The sequence below is a fragment of the Citrus sinensis genome, chromosome 8 (genome assembly GCF_022201045.2).
Source record: "Citrus sinensis cultivar Valencia sweet orange chromosome 8, DVS_A1.0, whole genome shotgun sequence".
Taxonomy (NCBI): domain Eukaryota; kingdom Viridiplantae; phylum Streptophyta; class Magnoliopsida; order Sapindales; family Rutaceae; genus Citrus; species Citrus sinensis.
The window spans coordinates 7,662,124-7,683,076 of NC_068563.1; the positions used below are offsets into that span (position 1 = coordinate 7,662,124).

The following is a 20,953-nucleotide window of genomic DNA, read 5'->3' on the forward strand; positions in this document are numbered from 1 at the left end:
AATTTAAATTATTTTTAATATTATATCAAATAATAATTTTAATATTTTTAATACATGGGATATTTTATCAATTATAAAATTTATTTAACCCAAAGACTTATTCAAATTTTTTATAATAAATACAAATATTTACTAAAATAAAAATATTAATTTACATATTTTAAATTATTTTAAATATTAAAAGGTAATTAATATTATTAGTCTACTAGACTAATTTTGTTATTTATATTATATTTGGATTTAATAATTAAAAAATTTACAGTCAATTTTTTAATTATTAAATCCAAATGGCAATATGATTAAAAGAAAAAAGGAGTATTGGTGTCTTTTTTGAAAAAAAATTAGGATTTACATGATTATTTTCTCAAATTTTAGAGTTATACATATCTCCTTTTTATTTTAAAATATAGAAGATGGATAAAGTCTACATCAATTTTTAACCCATTTATCTCTATAATTAGAACTCTGGTGACTAGTTTAATAAAACTTCTAGAAAATTAAAAATCTCAGGATTTTTTTAAATCCCGTTTAAGCATGTCTTTGCTGGACTGAAGTCAAAATAAATTTTTCTACCGTTCCCTATTGAAGACCCCTCGATTAGACCCACAGGAGCAAAATAACCATAATTTTTAACTAAAGTAATTTGTGGGTTGTGACTATTTTTGTTTTTAGTATACTCTGTATTGCATTTGCTTTTGCTTCATTAGTTAAGAGGAGCAGACAGTAATAAATATTGAGCCAATATACGTAATATTGATATAGGAAGCCTCATTCCTTTGCATTACCCACCGCCTACTATCAGCCCAGTGTCAGCCTCATTCCCTCGCAGACTACGATGATGATGATGATGAATTGATGATGCGGTTGGTCAAATATGCAATTTCCAATCTGTCATGCCTTGAAAATATATCACCACCGTCAGTTCCGCGTTTCCTGGACCCAGATCAGCATCTCATCACATGGATTTGTTACTCTTCATCATATCAATCATATTTATGATGTCGTAACACAGTGACATCTGTTCTGAGGCAGAAAGCAGGGTCTGTGATTTCATGAACCATAATATAACTTCACGAGAAAAAAAAAAAAAAACAGAATATAAGAAGTGGGCCATTTGCATCACAGCTAAGTCAGCAATGCCATGTGAACTTTCGAGGAGAGCCACTTCTGCTTGCTGAACATACGTATTTATTGGCCTTTACTGGAAAAAAATATAGCACCCTACTACTCTTCATACCATAACACACTATAAAAATGTGACACACGATGATCACAAGCCTTCAATAAGCTCCAAGGTCTTCACTTTTCTTCACCTTCTCAATTTAACATACTCTAGATTCATCAGTTCAGGATACATCAATTCATGGGTATCCGTCTGCCAGCAATGATACATAATGCAAAGCAAATACTCAAATTGCATTCTAAGGACCAATCTGGTGTTCCGAAAGGCCATGTAGTAGTTTATGTCGGGGAACTCCAAAAGACGAGGTTTGTGGTTCCAATATCTTACTTGAATCATCCGTCATTCATTGATTTGCTTAACCGAGCAGAGGAAGAGTTCGGATTCAATCATCCGATGGGTGGTCTAACGATTCCCTGCAGAGAAGATGCCTTCATCAATATCACTTTCAACTGAATGCTGCCTTTTGAAGAAGAAAGCACAGCAATCCATCTTGCACAGTTTCTGCTGTCTCCCTTTTGCCCCTAAGGGAGTTGGAAAATTTGTACTAACATTGTTTATAAGTTTCCTGATACGCAAGACTTCTTTGGGCAGGGAAAATTAAATTGCTTTCCCGTCAAACATCAGTGATCGAAAAAGAAGTTCTTTTGTTCTTCAAATCGTGTGTACTTTTCAATTCTACTGTAAATTGCTTGTTCAATATATCCACTCATGTAACATTTAACTACCTGGTGATTATTCTATTGTCTCAAACTAAAATGCTCCTGATCTTCGTGTTTCTTCAATTACATTTCTTATAGGAATAATATGAAACGATAAATATATAGTAAGCCACGAGATATAACCATGAGACCTTGAAAATCGAATCGAACAACTGCTACTGACTTCAGAATGATGAAGAAAACACGTATTGCTCCTATCAATTTAAAGAAAACACTACACAACAGGACACAGAGAATACACACAGATAACCTAATCCTCATCTGTAAAATGAAAGTCTTCAGCATTCACAATGGGGAGGCAACAATGAATCGCAGCAGAGTACTGATTTTTTTCCCCCAAACAATCAAAGACTCAAAGGTCCATCTTCATACACAATGCATTTATGAGGCAAACATTTTGCTAGTTTGATGGAGCAAATTCAAATATTTTGCATGTAAACCAGATATCTTGGATCATAGTGACAAGTGACTGAACATGCATACTGGCCAAGGAAAATCATACTGCAATTTTCTGTCTAGCAACAAGATCACATGCATTAGCTTTTGTCTATTATCCAGTCTACAATAGCTAAGTATTTTAATTGGATAATGATCAGAGTCTTCAGCAAAACATGTAGGGTTGCTGCACCTTATGCTCAAGAGTGGAGATGTTTGATCTATTTCAGTGTCAAAAGGCATGTGAATTTTTCATAGAAGCAGGTCGCTCAATAATCTAATTGCCAATATTCTTCTATCCACCTTCCACAAATAACATATTTCATTGCAAACACAAAGTTCTCTGCAAACACAGTCAACTAATTATGTCATGTTCCAGCATACAGCAAGAGAAGATCACCAAATAAAAAAGGGAAAAAAATGTGTGTGCCTACTTTATGCCGTATTTCTCAAAACTTTCTAGCATTATATTATATTTAAAAAGTGGTTATAAAGATTACAGCACTATAATTTCAGAAAAGGTTAGGTCCTTTAGACTGCAGTGTTTTAGATACATGACAGTGACAAGTACAATCTAATAGATGTTATACAAGCAGCATACACCTTTGTATATTTTATGATATATAACACATGAGACTCATTCGCTAAATTACATAAACAGTTAAAAGTTTTGCACCTGAAGTTTCCAGCAATAATAAAGACATTTGAGGCATCAACAACAATCGTGACCTTTGCGATTTATTATGCTTTTCAAAATGAACTACAGGTGCCTCTACCCACTTCATGAATAGCAACGAGATCTGAAGCTCCATTATTGTTTTTCATCATCCTCCCCTATAACTCATACACTGAATTTGTAGAAACAAGAAGAATTCTGCAGCTATGGCTCACGTATGGAAAGCCCAAAAATAGAACATATTCCAAATGTTTTCCCTGCTGGCAGCCATAAACATTTCCCTTTTTACTCCAAAGAGAGATTGCCAGTCCGAATGTTGCGCTGCTGATGGGTGATAAATTTTCCCAATTGCAATGAGCTCAGCTCTCCTGGTTTTCCACTGAAAGGAGATGCAAGCTTCGGTTGAAACCATCTTTTTAAGGCAAGCCCATTGATTCTGATTTTTCCATATGATCCATTTCCTTGATTAGGAAGTCCCAGCCTTCTCAACAGTGCTGCAATTGCTTGGGTGGTCCTGTCAACCAAATAATAAACATTCAGAATCATTTTCATGTGCATTCATTCAAATTGAGGCACTTAATATATGTAAGACTGGAGATTTAGCACTGGGATACTGAATTTGATTGAATTTGTCCAGACAATAAATGATGGGAAGTACTCCAAGACCTATTTGCTAACAAAATTTTCACACTTCCATAATTAGGATTTGACAACTAAAATGCTTTTTTGGTGGTAAAACCATCAAGAATGCAGAATATAATAATACCAGCCATACATCTCCATATCTTGCTTATTTAGTTTGATCATCCGAATTTAGTAGGTGTCAACTAGCTCAGTTGGTAAAATCTCTTGGGTGGAAAACAAAAGGTCCATGGTTCGAATCCCATTCACACGGTGGGGAGCGGATTGGATGCCATTAGGCTAAATAATAATAATAATAATAAAAAGGTTTGATAATCTGAATGTTTAAATTTTCATGGTTATTCGCTGATGATACATTGATGGCAATTATTTTTGGTTTCTAAAATCCGAGCAGCAAAACATGTAAGGCTTTGGTTCATCAACCACTGTTTTTGACTAGCTTGGTTGCTCACTCACAATTTTTACCGCAAATATCTAAACTTTTTTGGGAAATGGGGAGAAAAGGAACAACAGATGGATATCATTTCATTTTAAACTCAGAAAGAAGCTGTTCTCACCTTTCTGCAATATCAATAGTTTTCTCCCCTCCAACAGACTTGATTTGAGTCTTTTCCACAGGCAGTAAAATGTTTACATTGGGTAATTTCGCCCCTGTCATAATTGAGGGTGGTAAAAATTAACAGGTACTAGCATCAAGCTATAAAAATACAAATTAAAATTTGCTATCCTTTCTACTCTGCTGAATTTATCTATTATTTTATTATTTAGTATTATACTGTACATTAAAATGGAGAACAGGAAGAACCGAAGAGATACATAGAAAGGTATATAACTGACTGCAGAATAGACTCCCCTGTCAATGAACCATATTCTTGATATTACTGCATAGATTTATGGTAGAATTCTTCTTCTGAAACTAATTCTTCTTGCAGAGAATGGCTATTTGACAGAAATAAAATCATTTAAATTGATGGAAATAGAATCATTTAAACTGAAAACACATTACAAATAAAAGAGAAGCTTAAACTATTTATATTCCAAAAGGATGTTGTCAAAAGCTTCCTAAAAGCTATAGAGAAACAACATGCAGCACATAATTCTTTTTAGTTTTTAATAATATCCAGTTATCCAAAAATTCATTGAATTGAATGACTTTGAACTAGAAATTGAGTTAGAATGGTAAATACACATCAGAGACCAAAAAATAAATGCAGACAACATTACCAGCGGCAAGCCGATGTCTGAGGCCTTTCAGTATAGTTAAAAGGTATACCTGGAAAATTTCAGTAACAGAAAATGAATAAATGAATACCCGAACCACAGTACCATCTCTTTGCTCCACCACAGCACAAACCAGTGGGATTCTTATTAATTGTGTTTTCTTTTCCTTTTTTAATATATTTCTACTGAGCATATCTTATGATAATCAACAAAGGTTAGGGATGAAAAGTACCTGACTACACACAATGAATAAAAGGCGTTTCAGAGGAAGAAAAACAGAGAAATGAATAAAACTATGAAGCAGAAAACATTCTAGCTTAATGAAAGCTTAAACCGTCCAAATTATAAGAACTCTGAAAGTTGTTAAAAGGTTATGGAAGGATGTTAATATGATGTCTCCCTGTTAGTAAATTCGTAAGAATACAGCATTTTAAATGAACACAAACAGAAACAAACTTAACTAAGCAGCAGTATTAACAATACATATCAAGGTAGTATCAGCAAATTGTGGCATGCTGAAAAGACAAACTCACCTTAGCAGTATGAATCTCCAGCTTTCTTGCATCAACAACAACAGGAATTTCTTTGAAGGATACACATGGAACAATTCCAAAAGAAGCAGCTTCCTATAAATTCAAGACAATCTAGAATAGTTTCACCTATTTAACATTATAAAAATGAACTCAGTGAAGTAAAATATTCTAGCTTCAGCTCCCTACAGACCTCAAGTAATGAAAAAGCACGAGGGTCGTACTCCCCAAAACCATCAATCAATGAACAGAGATTGGAGCGCTTCAATGCGTCAGCACTAACTCCCAAATTCTCTACTAGTCTCTCTCTTATGTCAGCATTGTAAGGAAGCTGCAAGCATCCCAAAACTTTTGAAACAACTTCCACGGTAGGTATTGTACCAGCAACGATTGCTTCACGGTAGACCATTAAGGCAAGTGACGTCCTAAGGAAAAGAGAAGGTGATTAGAGATGGCTCATATCCCGGGGCGAGAAGTCACGCTTTGCTGTTGATGGTCATATCGAAAAAGGTTCTAATAACTTATGTTGGAAGGGCATTTCCGCCCTTCCAAACCTTGCCTGATCCACCAAAAATTGGATTTTGGTTAGAAACCTAGAACCATTAGCAGTGGCCATTGTGTATAATGGCAGATGATCGGGACCTCACAATATTATACACAAATAATAAGTAATCTTTTGATATCCAAGGAAAAACACAAAATGTGAAATTAAAATGAAGAATTATTTTTCAGTACCAATTTTCTGAAGTGTCTTAAGTAAATTTTGGAATCAACTTAATCAAGAGAATCTAACTTTCTCTTGGAGTCTATGCACCACAATAAAGCCACCAACAAAGAAAAATATAGACAAGTTCGGAACTTCATCCTCTAACTTAATATTAAAATATTAATAAATTTTATAATAGCACCCACAAGAATCAATTTTGTTGCAGCCGTACAATGCAATTTTCTTTTTTCCCCAAGAAATTGAAGTGTACACAAGAATCGCTATTAACCTAATCAAAATACATATGGCGTCAAGAAGGCCTTCTGTTTTTCGGAAGTATGAAAGCCCAAGATCACATGCTATAAGTTCAACCATAAGTGTTGCTCTCAACAGTTATATATATATATAGCAGACTATTTGCCAGAGACATTATCCTGCTAGAGACAAAGCGTAACATACCACTTATTTTCAATTTGTGGCCTTCCCGAGTTGAAAGACAAAACATGCTCGTTGAGGGTTCGAGCCTTCTCATATCTCCTCGAGCACATTCCTTCAAAGATATCACATTATATCTTCAGATTAGAGCTAGATAAATTTAAGGCATCAGAAGGTTTATGCACATAAAAATCTATAACCATTTTCCTTGGAACTCGGAGAAAGAAAGTGATGATCTAAGCCTAGAAAGAGGAACTATGAAAACATAACATCTAGAAGAGCATCGTAGAACTACTAATTAGCTCCCCTAAAACTTACCAATTATACATTTAAACATAACGAGATTAGGGATAACACCATCTTCTTTGGCTTGAGAGAGAAGCATGAGGCCTACCTCGACATCATCCTTTCTACAGCATGTAACTAGTTCTCATAAGTGCTAAGTTCATCAGCCAAATATATATAATTAAACTCCAGCACAGTTACCTTTCACATGCCACTAAGAGTATTGAGTACGTGATGGTGTTTGGACACAACCCTAAACTTTTCATATCTGATAGAACTTCCATTGTCTTTGGCAATTGATCCCCATCACCTGTGCAGCAAGTTCTTTTGTTATAGAAATATCGCTGTCATATATAATTACGCCACATTTCCAGATAATAACACTATATTCTATTAGAGAGCTTGCCTTTAGTGGTAACTTAATATTGTACCAGAATCAATTTAACCAAGAGGTCTTGTGTTTAAATCTTTGCACTTGATTCCTTCTGTATCAGTCATTTGCATTTGCAACAAGATTGGCGATAAATTTAGTCTTGTACATAAGAGGTGCTGTTAGAGAGCTTAAAACTATTGTTCGGGATCTTACTTAGCAATTTAAGCTTTTATGTCAAGTACTAACCTAATAAATAAATCAATTTGTGTCATATATACTTTAAGAATCATGAGAGCTACCGAGTCTCAACAAAAAATTCTCAAAACCTTGCCACAATTGGTACAATATCACACTTTTTCCACCATTAGTACTTTGTAAAACTTTATACTCAGTTGCATAATCATCATAATTCATAAAACTTGAAAGAGAAAGAACATTTAGTCTTTATTGTGCAAGCTTCTCCTTCCATCGTCAACAGAAATTTTCAGGTAATTTTTCAAGAAGATCATGTTACAAATTTTTATGTGTATCTGGAAGAAAGGTGAGATAAAGACGCAGACTTACATAATGCAGTGATCAATGCATTCATAGTAGAAACAGTTGGTTTCAGTTTAATGGACTTCATATGTTCGTATAGCTCCAACGCCTTCTGCCAGTTTTTGGCCTGAAATAAAGAACAGAACATTTTGTCGGTGTAGCATAACATATTAACGTAGCAATTTTATATATGCAAATCCATCTCAATAAAGCAGTAGTAGGATGGGAGAAAACTTTTCTAAGCACATCTAGACATATCGCCACATTTGAAAGTTTCAAGCAAGAAAAATATGTTCAAACCATAGATGAACATAAAAATGAACCACCCATGTATATTTTTAATGTAAACCAACATCTACACCAACTGCCTACATGAGACATACATTGCTACAAGCTCCCATGAGTGAGCTATATGATATTATTCCAACACTTATTCCTTGATTTTTGGCTTCCTGTAAGATTTCAAAGGCAGCCTCCACCTTTCCAGCATGTCCGGCAAAATCTATTAATGCACTGAGAAACACCTGCATTCAAGTAAAAATTGAGAAAGGAATCTTCATGTCATTTTGGGAAGCAAATGTAAAAGCCATATGTTTAACATAAGAAATGGAATAGGTAACCAGATTAATAAATGGAAACCATATGTTAGATCCAAAAATTGCTTTGCCATCTTGTCAAAAGAAAGAGAACTACAACACATGAAACAGAGAACCCTAAACTGTAATTTCTTTAGCTTATCCTACCAACCCGAATATATTACCAAAAATCAGCCACCAAATTTATATGATTAAATGACTGTTAACAGATCAAATCTCAAAAGTGGAAGTGTCCAATTTGAACCTAGAAATAAGAAATTTAATAGCATAAATGATACAGGGGCCAGCAAAAATTAAAATAAAGGATACCTCTCCATTGTTAACAGGTTCAAACCTCAAAAGCAGAAATGTTCAATTTGAACCGTGAAGTAAAAAACTTAATGTCATAAAAGATACGCAATAAAGTTGGCTAACAAAGATCAAAATAAAGGATACCTCATCAGGGATCACTCCTTTCTTTGTCATGTCATCATACACACTGCACGCAAACTCCCAATCACCAGTCTGGCTACAACAATTAATAGCAATGGTATACACCTCTGGAGTGCCCTTGATGTTATACTTATGGATCATCTTGTATACTTCACGTGCTCGATCAACCTACAATAAATACATTAATCCCTAGTAGTTTATAAATAGAAATGACGCAATATGTGAATAGATGATATACACACCTGACCAGCGTTTGCACAAGCCTTCATTAGTGCACCAATAGTAATGTGATCAGGATCTACAGGATGCACTTCGGCATTCATTTCTGCCAACACATCAAAGGCACGATCAACTGCTCCAGATTGACCACATGCAGTGATAAGTGCGTTGAAAACAACTCGATCAGGCTTCACATTCTACTGAATATAACATGTTTCAGTGCCAAGAATTTATGGAAGAATGCAATGTTGAACTAATCATGAGCAAAATTCCCTTGTTAAAAAATATATTGAGAAGCAAACTAAGGACTTGATAGAATAAAATAAATCTATCAAATAATCATACCTTAGACCTCATAATACCATAAGCACCAAACGCCTTAGCTACTTGGCCTGCTTTTGCACAACCATCAATAAGTGCCCCGTATGTATGAACATTTGGCTCTATACCAGCATTAACCATCTCATGAAACACCTAGGGAAACAATGTACCTCAGAACACTTTTATGTTAAACAACATCAATTATCATCAAAACTAAATCATAGAAAAGTAGCTCAACTTATCATCACCAGAAAGAGAGTTTTCACCATTTGTCTAGCTGATTTTAAAGAAAAATCACTCAAATAGAAAAACAGGCTAGGATAATCCCAGCCTAGAATTTGGTTAGGCAGAAACAGATAAGGATGGTAACAAAGAAATATTTGTGTGCCTGATTTCGACCCATATTTCTCAGATAGAAAAAGATTAAATTATATGACAGAGTTGCCAAGGCAAATAACATGAAGGTGATAACAAGAACCCGTAGAAACAGATTTACTAGTGATAACATAGATCATAAGAAGGTAGAATTAGAGGGACAACTAGCCAAGACCCTGATCACTGAAGGCAATCTAACCCTAGAGAAACTAAATTGAAAGTTTTCATACCTCAAACATTGCATCAACTTTCCCACTTTTGGCACAAGTTGTTATTAGAGTCGTGTAAAGTTTGCAATCAGCTTTGAGTCCAGCCTCTTGGACGAGCCGTAGAACTTGAAAAGCTCCTAAATTTGCATTTAGACATCAGTAAAACACAGAATATCAAGACCAATTAATCACAGCTTCAAGCAAGCCTCAAGCAGGAGCACCAAACAAAAAGAGAAAAGCACTTGGACTTACCCTCTGAATCTTTAGAACTTGCGCACACAGACATCAGCATGTTAAAAGTACTCAAGGTTGGGTTTGGGACGAGTTTGAAGAAACAAAAAGCTTCTTTAATAGCCTTTTGACTTTTGCAGACATTAAAAAACCTAGCATGATACACCTGAAATTAAAGAAGTTACTAAACTAACAACAGTGACCAAGATAATTAAATGTACAAGGTCAAGAAAGGAAAAAGGACAAAAGCCTACCTTATCCATATCCAGCAAACCCTTTCTTTCCATATCTTCCAGCAAATCTATGCACTCACTTATCCTAATAAATCAATCAAGCATAAGCTCATGACCTTTTTAGCGGTATATGGACAGGCATTACATTATTAATGAGCCATCACAGATAAACTGGTTTATCAATTAATCAGTTTGACTAGCAGTTTTCTCATGGCATATTGTCAGGGGAACAAGAAGATAAATAACCAATGTTTCATAATATCAATGTAAATAATGATAATTACCTCCCTTGTCTTATTAAGCGGTTGTAAGAATGCAGTTGCTCTGAAACATCATGTGCGTAATTTGCATGCTTCCCATTTGGATAAGGGAACTGAAGCATATTTTTGCCACCATCCTGCATCAGATTTATTCTTTCGTTGTTCCTATGAAAGTTCCTGCTTCTTCTTCTGGCTTTAATTTTGTGTGAAGGGCCTTCTCTGTGACATGCAAGACGTATTTTTCCTTCAACGTGCTCTGAATGGAAAAATATGCTTTACATAATGTCAGTACATTGGGACAGCCTGTTTTAATATTTGGGGAAAGTAAAGCAGATAAAGCCATTAATGTCAAACTATAACACTCATCTCAACTATATCAAACTCTTAAAATGATTTAACAACAAAACCTGCAGTTTGAAGAGCTTCCTGCAGTGATAATTCTGGCCCCTTGGGTTCTGTATCCCTCTTCAGTGAGGAAAGGCTGTAGCCATTCAGAGGGGAGGCATGAGAAGATATAGCCTTTACAAACTCTAAGTTTGCAGGGGACTTGAGCACCGATTGACTTGCTCTGCCACATGCAAATTGCTCTTCTCTGACAGATTCTGTTAAGACACCATAAGAGACTGTAGGCACACTCACTTCAGCATGAGCATCATTTTCAAGAACAGATGACTCACAAGACTCGATGTCTTTTTTTTCTTTACCCAACTGCAATTCAGACATTTCAGTTGCAAAGCTATGTGGTTGCACACCACCTGAATCAGAGAGCATGAAAGGTGGGCATTCTTGTGGGGAAACAAACGAATCAGTACCAATCGATACAGATGTTTCAGTCAGGTAAGTACAATCAGGCACAAAAGTGGTTTCCTGTTCAGTCCTTTCCTCAGACACTTGATTACTTCCTCCTATCTCCATCATCAAACTCTCATTTTCTCCCGAAGAAATTCTCACAATTTGATTTTCAATTATATCATCCACCGCATCACTGCCTAGTTGACGCGTCCCACGAATTTTGGAATCTGAAACCTAAACAGTTGGCATAATCTTAGAAACTAGCTTCCGATATAAACTGAAATCTAATTTGTACTAATTCATAGTTAAATGCTTGAAAAATACAAAAAATTATTCAAAAAATTAAAAATTTATAATTTGAACTCACTTGTTTGGAACTATTCTTGCGGCGATTTTGGAGGAAGTGATTTAAGTAAGCAAGAGAGAAGGCTGCGAAGGTGGCTAGAGCGACGACGAAGGCGATGAGGACGGAATTCGGAGGCGAACGGAGAGAAGCTTTGACGAGAAATTGAGGAGAGCGAGTGTGAAGAAGGAGGCCTAGGCTGTTGCATTTCCGTCGAGGAGGCGGAGTTTGAGGCCTGAGGAGGAGGAATTGTCGGCGGATCGGATGGAGACTCGACGAAGGATTGAGCCACGTGAGCGGAGGAGGTGACGAGCACGTGGTCGTTAGAGTTAGGGCTTGGGATTTTGGAGAGAAGATGCTAATGTCCATTTAAAGAGAGTGAAGAAGAGTGAGTGAGCGAGTGGTGTGTATTTTGGTGTTTAGAGGATAGGACAGTGGAAGGAGAAGAGAGGAGAAGGAGGAGGTTGTGATTGTACGCTGAAAAGTTTGTTGGTTTCTTTTAACGGATTTTTAATGCTGACGTGGTTTATACGGTGTCGTTTGGTTGGTTCAAGAATGGTGATAATAATTGACGTCATCAATTGAGCATCTCGAAGCCGAAATATTAATACGTCGGACTATCTATATATATATATATATAAAGTTGGGACTTGTGAAGGTGATGTAAAATCACCATTTTGCTTCTTTGTATATTATCTATTATCTAATAAATAGAGAATTTTTTTTTAGATTTGACTTTTCATCTTCTCATAATTAATTTGATTATATTTAACTCATTTAATAAATAGTAACTTTATTAATATATATCATTTCTCATCTTTTTATATTTTCTACTATCTAAAATATCTAAAATATTGGTAGATATTCTTTGTACTTTTTTTTCTCTTTCTATTTAAATTCAACAATCAACAATACGTAATCATTAATAATAATTAATTATAAGTCTTTTGAAACATTTATTTATTTTATTATGCCACCAATTAAACTTTAGTGGCTTAAAATACATGAATTAATTAACATAGGAAGAGAGGTTCTTTTATTTTCCCTCAACAATGCTACTAAGGCCTAATTTTAATGTCATAATCTCATATTTAATTATGCAACCTTTTGTTGAGTGTCTTTTGGCTTCTTCAAAATTTATTATGCTATCAATTAAACTTTAGTGCCTTAAAATACATCACCTAATTAACATAGGAAGAGAGATTCTTTCATAGAGATTCTTTCATCTTCCCTCAATCTCTCATCTTTTTATATTCTCTATTATCTAAACTATCTAAAATATTGGTGGGTATTCTTTGTACATATATCATAATATGACACTAAAAAAAAATAAAGATAAAAATATATTAATAATAAAGATATCAGTTAATATATAATTATCTAATAAATTGGTTGAAATTAAAAAATATTAAAATAGAAAATAATTCTTAGATTATAAATGATTACTGTTGTGCAAATTTTAATGTACTCGCAAGCGCACGAATCTATTGTAGTATAGATCTATGGTGACGAGTGTCGATCCCACGAGGAGGTGGATTTTAATTGTGTAGAATTAATTTTGTAAATGGGTGATTGGATTTATGGTGGAAATGATTTGGAATATGCTAAAACTTAAATTAAAATGGCGAGGATAAATTCTAAAATTGGTATTGAAATGGTGAGAATAAATTCTAAAATTGGTATTGAAATGGCGAGAATAAATTGACGAGAATTATATTGAAATGACGTACTTGGGTATCTGGATCCGTATCAACATGCATCATGGGCTAAATAATCCGTATTAATGCCAATTAAATCATGAGGGGGGAATCCACACCTCATGAACCACGCTCTAATCAATATGGTGCTAAGGGCTTATCGTGCCAAATAATAATAACCTTGTACTAGAGGGCCGGTGAAACCAAGGCGGTACTAGACAAGATTAGTATTATTTGTCGACGAGAAGTCAAAACATCCACAAAAACTAGAGGGGAAGAGAAAATAAATTTACCAAATAAAGCCCATGACACATGTTGAGACTTCACCTTCAACCCAAGCTTGAAAGAAAATTAGCCACTCATAGTTGAACTAGGAGTAAAATGAGAATTTATTAAAATACGAAGAAAATACAAGATGGAGAGGGAATTACAGAAAACAGAGTCCAAAAATGGATTCAGAGATATCCAATTAGGGGGGAGAGACCCCCTTTTTATAGATACATGGAGTAAATCATGGCCATCGGATTAAAAACAGTTTGGACGCTCAGGATTGCGCCACGTCATCAGTCAACAGTCCACGGTTTGACCACGCGGATGAACAGTAACACGGTTTGACCCGACTTTGAACAGTAACGCGGTTTGACCCGGATGAACAGTAACGCGGTTTGGTTGAAAATAATCCTGTGTGATGCATGCATCGTACGCGAGATTTTTCGTCCACTGATATGCTGCCACGTCACCATCAACAGTACATAAGAATTTTAGTCCAACAGGATCGTGACACCTCATCAGTCAAGGCCACATCATCGGTCAATGCCACGTCATCATCCGTCTATGTGAACAGTGTCGTGAACAGTAACGTATACAGTTCCGTACATGTGAATAGTACCGTTTTTCCTTTTATGCTCCTCCTAAGGTTTTCGACCGTCCTGAGTTCAAAAGTGATGTCCGTTTTGCCGTCTGATCTCTCCTTTATTGTGAAATGACTATAATGCCCCTAAAATACATAAATTACTTAATTAAAATAAAACACACGTAATTAAATCACAAGAATGTTAAATACATAAAAGTAAGGGTTGTTAGTAAGACTTGAAATGTAAAATGACGGCTTTCTCCTTTATAAATATGCATTTTCTAACACTCAACAATTACATGTCTTTTCCTCTTTCTATTTAAATTCAACAATATGTAACCATTAATAATAATTAATTATAAGTCTTGAAACATTCATTTATTTTATTATACAAACAATTAAATTTTAGTGGCTTAAAATATATCAATTAATTAATATCGGAAGGAATGTTCCTTCATCTTCCCTCAACAATGCCATTAGAGCCTAATTTTAATGTCATAATATCATATTTAATTATTCAATCTTTTGTTTAGTACCTTTTGGCTTCTTCAAACTCTATAAATATTAAGTAGTTAAGATTTGTGGCATCATTATTTCTCATCTTTTTTTTATTCTCTATTATCTAATATATTGGTGAAGATTAAAAAAATAATTATATTACAAAATATTAAAAATAGAAAATAATTAATAGATTACAAAAGATTACATGTCTCTTCCTCTTTCTATTTAAATTCAACAATATGTAACCATTAATAATAAATTAATTATTAGTTTTGAAACATTCATTTATTTTATTAAGCCAATAACTAAATTTTAGTAGTTTAAAATACATCAACTAATTAATATAGGAAGGAAAGTTCCTTCATCTTCCCTCACCAATGCCATTAGGACCTAATTTTAATGTCATAATCCCATATTTAATTATGCAACTTTTTATTTAGTGTGTTTCGGCTTCTTCAAACTCTATAAATATTAAGCATTTAAGATTTGTTATGTTTGAGTTTTTTTTAATATTATTTAACCAACATCCTCTTTAGAAATGTTATTGTGTTTTTATTTTTTGACTTATTTAAATTATTAATATTGTGTGCTTCATGAAGTACTCTTTTCTTCATGAGTTAAAAAATGATAAAGATAGTTGGATGATACGGGTTAGGCTTTGTAAGATGTGCGAGTCTGTTAATACCAAGAAAAATAAAGAGTTGATTAGTGTGAACATGATTGTTATTGATGAAAAGATTGTCTACACTTAACTATACACATTAATATATTTTTTTTAATGTTAACAAAAAAATAATAAACTTTCATAAATAACATTAGTTTTATAAGGCTGCGTCATCTTTAAAAAAATAATTCATATTTTTTATCAGTTTTATCGAGTGCAAAGTAATAAAAAAAGATAATACTAAATTTTTTTTTTAAAAACCGCACGAAGTGCGGTTCTATTTCCTAGTTATATAATATAATAAAGATTCATGATACTATCATATGTAAGTTTTAAAGAATTTTTTGTTATAATATAATTTTATTTATGTAGGATTAAAAATTTAGTTTATTATTATATTCTCATTTATTAATTACCAATGATATATACACACACATATTCTTTATAAAATTTAATTTATTATTATATTCTTATTATTAATTACTAATGATATATATACACACACATATTCTTTATAGGAGTAAAGATGATTTAATAGGCACAAGTCTCTATCATATGGTGAGCATTTGGATATGTTTTACAGTTTTATGACTCGTTATGAATAGTATTGAAGTTGTCAATAAACAAAATAGTACTACGTGATAATGCCAATAAAACTAATAACTAGAGACATGTAAATAATACTACAATAAAATTGATATATTGAAGTAATATATCGCAGTAGCACTAGAACATTTCGTACAAAATAAGAATAGTAACATTCAACAAAATATTTCCTTTGTGTATGATCCATGTGAAACAAATCTTCAGTATTTTCGCATATACAACCTTTTAATTAAATAATCTAACATTAAGCATACAATGGAAGAGGAAAAGGGTATCATTTTCATAATTTCGAAATTGCTTTAAAAATTGTAGCATTAGAATTCGCAAAAGTTACTGCAGAAAATTCAATTTTTAGAAAATTTGGTAGAACAAAGAAAGAAATATTAGGGAAGTAAGATATAAATTTATTTTAAGATTAAATTTTATATTAGGAAATAATGGTAATATACTAATAAGGGAGATTGTCAATTTCCCCCCTACAGTAATAAACATATACTATTTTCCTCCCTGTTGTTTTTATAATGGCCAAAAACTCCTATGATAACGTAGGTTTACAATATTACCCTTATTTTCAACTACTCTTTTATTTATATTTATTATAAATTAAATAAATCACAGGAATAGAAACTAAATAAAAAATTAAACATTAAAAACAAGAAATATATGTTTTGATATGAGCAAAAACATTAATAATATTTTTTTGTACTTATTTATTTTGTGAAAATTTTCTTATAATAAATATATAAGAAAATTATTATAAAATGATAAAAGAATTATTATAAGAAAACTTGAATGACAAATAAAAATTTATTATAAGATAAATAATAAAATATTTTGCCTCTACTTCTTACATTTAATTTTAAAATATTACAAAATGTTTATCATAAGAAAATATTCACAAAATAAATAATTACAAGAAAAAATTTTATTATTAATTTTTTTGCTCATATCAAAACGTATATTTTTTATTTTTAATACTTATTTTTTTTATTTAGTTTCTATTCATGTAATTTATTTAATTTATAATAAATGTAAATAAAAGAGTAGTTGAAAATAAGAGTAATATTGTAAACTTAAGCTGTCAGGGAGGTTTTTGATCATTATAAAAACAATAGAGGGACAAATGGTATATGTTGATTACTGTAGGGGAAAATTGATAATCTCCCATACTAATAACTCCAAATGGAGTAAATTTCTTTAAAAAATCAACATTTGTACAACCTGAATTTGAGACATACATTTTGCCTTATTAAAAGAAATTAACAGCAATTGAAAAAGAAATAGATATTATGTTTTTCAAATCATTATTGGTTGTTTTATTACCTTTTCACTTCACTGTATATAGCCTTGATACCAAAGAATTGAAAAGGGTGGAATAGGAAGAGATGAATTTTACATGGCTTGTTATATCGATATTATAGATTGATATAGTTTTCATTCAGGTTAATCATCAAAATATATGTCATCGATATCCTACCTATATGCAATGAAATCTCAAGAAATTTTTGAAATAAGCAGTTGGGTTCGGCAAAAACTAGCCTTTCAAAGTTTATTAAAACTGATTCTAAAAATTTGCTAATAAAAACAATTTAAACTCCTAACTCACGCCCAAAATGCCTTTACTCAGCAATATGTAAATGGAAAAAATGGGCTAGCGGAGATCATGTTTAAAATAAATTTTCAGAAAATCAGCAGAAATTTTTACTGACTATATCCCGTTTATGGGAATTATAGAATGTTCAAAGTCATTAAGAACGCAGCTTCTATACAATTGTCGTAATTGCAAGATACAACTAAACAAACCAAAAGGATAAATTTATGCCGTTAATTCATCGTTTTCTTGTTAATCCATGTACCTTGGAAAGCTAAGGTGTTTGGCTACATTCTACAAGTCATTTTAAAGACAGGGTGGTTTAAAACACGCACGGGAAGAGGGGAAGGAAGCACAAAATTACTGTACAAGCCCTTTAAATGTGGATCCTAACCACGAGTAAGTTCAGTAACCACTCCGAGCTGACTGCTGAGGCTCGCTTTTTTTTAAATGGGAAATTTACACAAATAAAAAAAATGCTAGCAAATGTTACTCCAATTTAAATGCCCATCAATAGAAAATAGATAGGCAGGCAATGATCAGGATTCGATACTACTCTGAGATTGTCCTGAGCTACACTGAATCAATGATTAAGATTTGTACAACATGAGTTTTATGTAGGTCCAATTAATTTCTTGACCTACAAACTCAACGTAACACCGGATCCTTATCCATCCGTCAATAATACAAGTAGAAAGAAGTGAAACCACAAGATTTGAAAGATTTCGGTAGCCACACATGACCATATCAATCTCGTGCGCGGATGCGCTACAAACACATTCCTTACTACCGTGCAATTAATATGTAGTGACACGATATGCGATCGCTGCTTGAGGCCTTGAGCGGTAGATTGTAGGCTTCCGATTTGTGATATCTTGAAGTAGAAATCCGTTCTTGAGAGTCTTGATGGCTTAATGACTTTTAGGTGTAGAAGTATGTTCTTTGGAGTCTTGTTGATATTGATGTTGATGGAAAGTAGCTGTTCAGCAAACTGAAATGGCATTGCTGTGTACGTATGTTATTAATAGCGTGAGGTGTAAGCTTATCTGTTCCTTGCTTTGATAAGTTTATATCATTTCTTCCTTAACCAAACAATGTCTTTCCTAATAGAAAATGGATTTTCAGAAAAATTAACTTAACTGTATAGTTAGTTTCCTTGTTCGAGTCAAATTGGAATTAACCTTTTTTATATTATATATAAAGGATTTCTTCTCATATAACACACAACAAAAATAGTAGTGTACTCTAAACACCTCACTCACAATGGCTGCAATTATCTCAAACTCATCTCTCATTCGAACAAAACCACTAATCTCTTTAAAACCCTCTCACAAGCTTCATCCCAATCATCTCCCCGCATTCTCTCCTCCTTCTCCAGCTGCAGGGCTGAGTTTTGCGGCTAAGAAGGGAAATGAGGTTTTAAAGTTGTCGAAGAACGATAAAAATCCCATCGTCGTAATTGATAATTATGATAGCTTCACTTACAATCTCTGCCAGTATATGGGCGAGCTTGAGCTTGAGCTGAGCCAGGGTTACCACTTTGAGGTATATCGGAATGATGAACTAACTGTGGCGGAGTTAAAACGGAAAAAACCCAGAGGAGTGGTCATATCTCCCGGGCCAGGCGCACCTCAAGAGTCTGGAATATCATTCCGGACTGTTTTGGAACTTGGACCTACTATGCCTCTGTTTTGCATGGGCTTGAAGTGCATTGGAGAGGCTTTGGAGGGAAGATTGTATGTTCTCCTTTTGGTGTCATGCATGGGAAAAGCTCTTGTGTATTACAACGAGAAGGAGGAGGCTGATGGATTGCTTGCTGGACTATCAAATCCTTTCACAGCAGGTAGATATCACGGCCTTGTGATTGAGAAAGATAGCTTTCGTAGTGATGAGCTCGAGGTCACAGCTTGGACTGAAGATGGGCTGATAATGGCTGCTCGTCACAAGAAATATAAGCATCTGCATGGGGTTCAGTTTCATCCGGAGAGCATTCTTACCAGTGAAGGCAAGACAAAATGATACAGAAAAAGGAAGCGGCTGATTCTCAGAATTAGACTAGCAAACTTATTTTAAGACCCAATAAATTAGAATAATTTTTCAATAAACATTATTTATTTTATAGGTAATTCTATGATATCGTGATTAAAATTAGGGCATCAACGCTGTAATAAATACGGACCGATAGATTTAAATGAAAAATCTTTGTCATTAATTTTAAATAAATAGGTAACCTAAATAACAGGTAATTATCCTTTGTTATTTCAAGTTGCATGTTATATTTACGAATCTTATGTGTGATTTAAAAAATTAATGCGTTATTTAACACTTAATGTTGATTTACAAGTTTTTATTTTGTTTACAATTCTGAAAACCAATGTATTACTCCAACATCAATTTTTCACTTTTACATTTGAATTTACTAATTTTATATGTGATTTATAAATTTTTTGTATATTTCACACTTAATGTCAACTTACAAATTTTATATCATTTTTCTACGGTTTTAACTTTTGACAATTCTAAATATCAATTTATCACTCTAACATTAATTTACCCATTTTTCCTTTAATTGATTAGTCTTGTATGTGGTTGTAAAATTTTATTTTATTTCACACTTAATATCAGTTTACAAATTTTATGTCATTTTTTTAATTTTTTCTTTTTTTAAATTTCAAAGACCAATTTATCATTATAACATTAATTTACTCATTTTTCTTTCAATTTACTTGTCCTATGTATGGCTTAATTTTTTTTCATTTTATATTTAATGTCAATTTACAATTTTTTTTATCATTTTTTCAAATTTTATTTTTTTACAATTTTGAAGATTAATTTCATGCTCCAAATGTACGTGACCGTAAATATGTACATGATCTTTACACTTCTTTGCCGTAATTTTTAATGTCAACTTACAAACTTTATATAATTTTTCTACGTTTTTAACTTTTGACAATTTTAAATATCAATTTATCACACTAACATTAATTTATCAATTTTTCCTTTAATTATTAGTCCTATATGTGGTTATAAATTTTTATTTTATTTCACACTTAATATCAGTTTACAAGTTTTATTTTATTGAAAAAAAATCTTACAATTTCAAAGATCAATTTACCATTTTAACATTAATTTACTCATTCTTTTACTTGTCCTGTGTATGGATTAATTTTTTTTCATTTCATATTTAATGTCAATTTACAAGTTTTTTTTATTATTTTTCTAATTATTTTTTTACAAGACTAATTTCCTACTCCAAATGTACGTGACCGTAAATATGTACGTGATCTT

The 20,953-nt window shown here is 32.9% G+C and overlaps 2 protein-coding genes and 1 pseudogene across 6 annotated transcripts; 2 read left to right on the forward strand and 1 right to left on the reverse strand.

Moving 5' to 3' along the window:
- Positions 1–1,114: 1,114 nt before the first annotated feature.
- LOC102617177 (auxin-responsive protein SAUR22-like) lies at positions 1,115–1,907 on the forward strand. The gene has a single exon (XM_025094074.2). It carries the CDS (start codon positions 1,364–1,366, stop codon positions 1,634–1,636), a length of 273 nt encoding a protein of 90 aa, XP_024949842.2. The 5' UTR covers positions 1,115–1,363; the 3' UTR covers positions 1,637–1,907.
- An 875-nt stretch (positions 1,908–2,782) lies between these two features.
- LOC102616378 (pentatricopeptide repeat-containing protein MRL1, chloroplastic) lies at positions 2,783–12,226 on the reverse strand. Of its 5 annotated transcripts, none has more exons than XM_006494524.4 (19): positions 11,778–12,226; positions 11,026–11,644; positions 10,643–10,874; positions 10,380–10,443; positions 10,147–10,291; positions 9,916–10,031; positions 9,335–9,463; positions 9,013–9,186; positions 8,774–8,938; positions 8,126–8,266; positions 7,770–7,869; positions 7,034–7,142; positions 6,866–6,957; positions 6,572–6,662; positions 5,600–5,831; positions 5,410–5,502; positions 4,880–4,928; positions 4,213–4,306; positions 2,783–3,527 (listed from the first exon to the last, which is right to left on the reverse strand). In XM_006494524.4, the coding sequence occupies exons 1-19, from the start codon at positions 12,120–12,122 to the stop codon at positions 3,299–3,301; spliced, it is 3,219 nt and encodes a 1,072-aa protein (XP_006494587.2). In that variant the 5' UTR covers positions 12,123–12,226; the 3' UTR covers positions 2,783–3,298. The 5 variants fall into 5 exon arrangements, 3 of the variants coding, with proteins under 3 accessions (XP_006494587.2, XP_052288958.1, XP_006494588.2); XR_008051310.1 differs by having other exon boundaries at positions 3,473–3,527; positions 4,213–4,594; XM_052432998.1 differs by lacking the exon at positions 11,778–12,226 and having other exon boundaries at positions 10,643–10,921; positions 11,026–11,172.
- A 6,702-nt stretch (positions 12,227–18,928) lies between these two features.
- On the forward strand, positions 18,929–19,719 carry LOC102627258 (anthranilate synthase beta subunit 2, chloroplastic-like; annotated as a pseudogene).
- Positions 19,720–20,953: the final 1,234 nt, after the last annotated feature.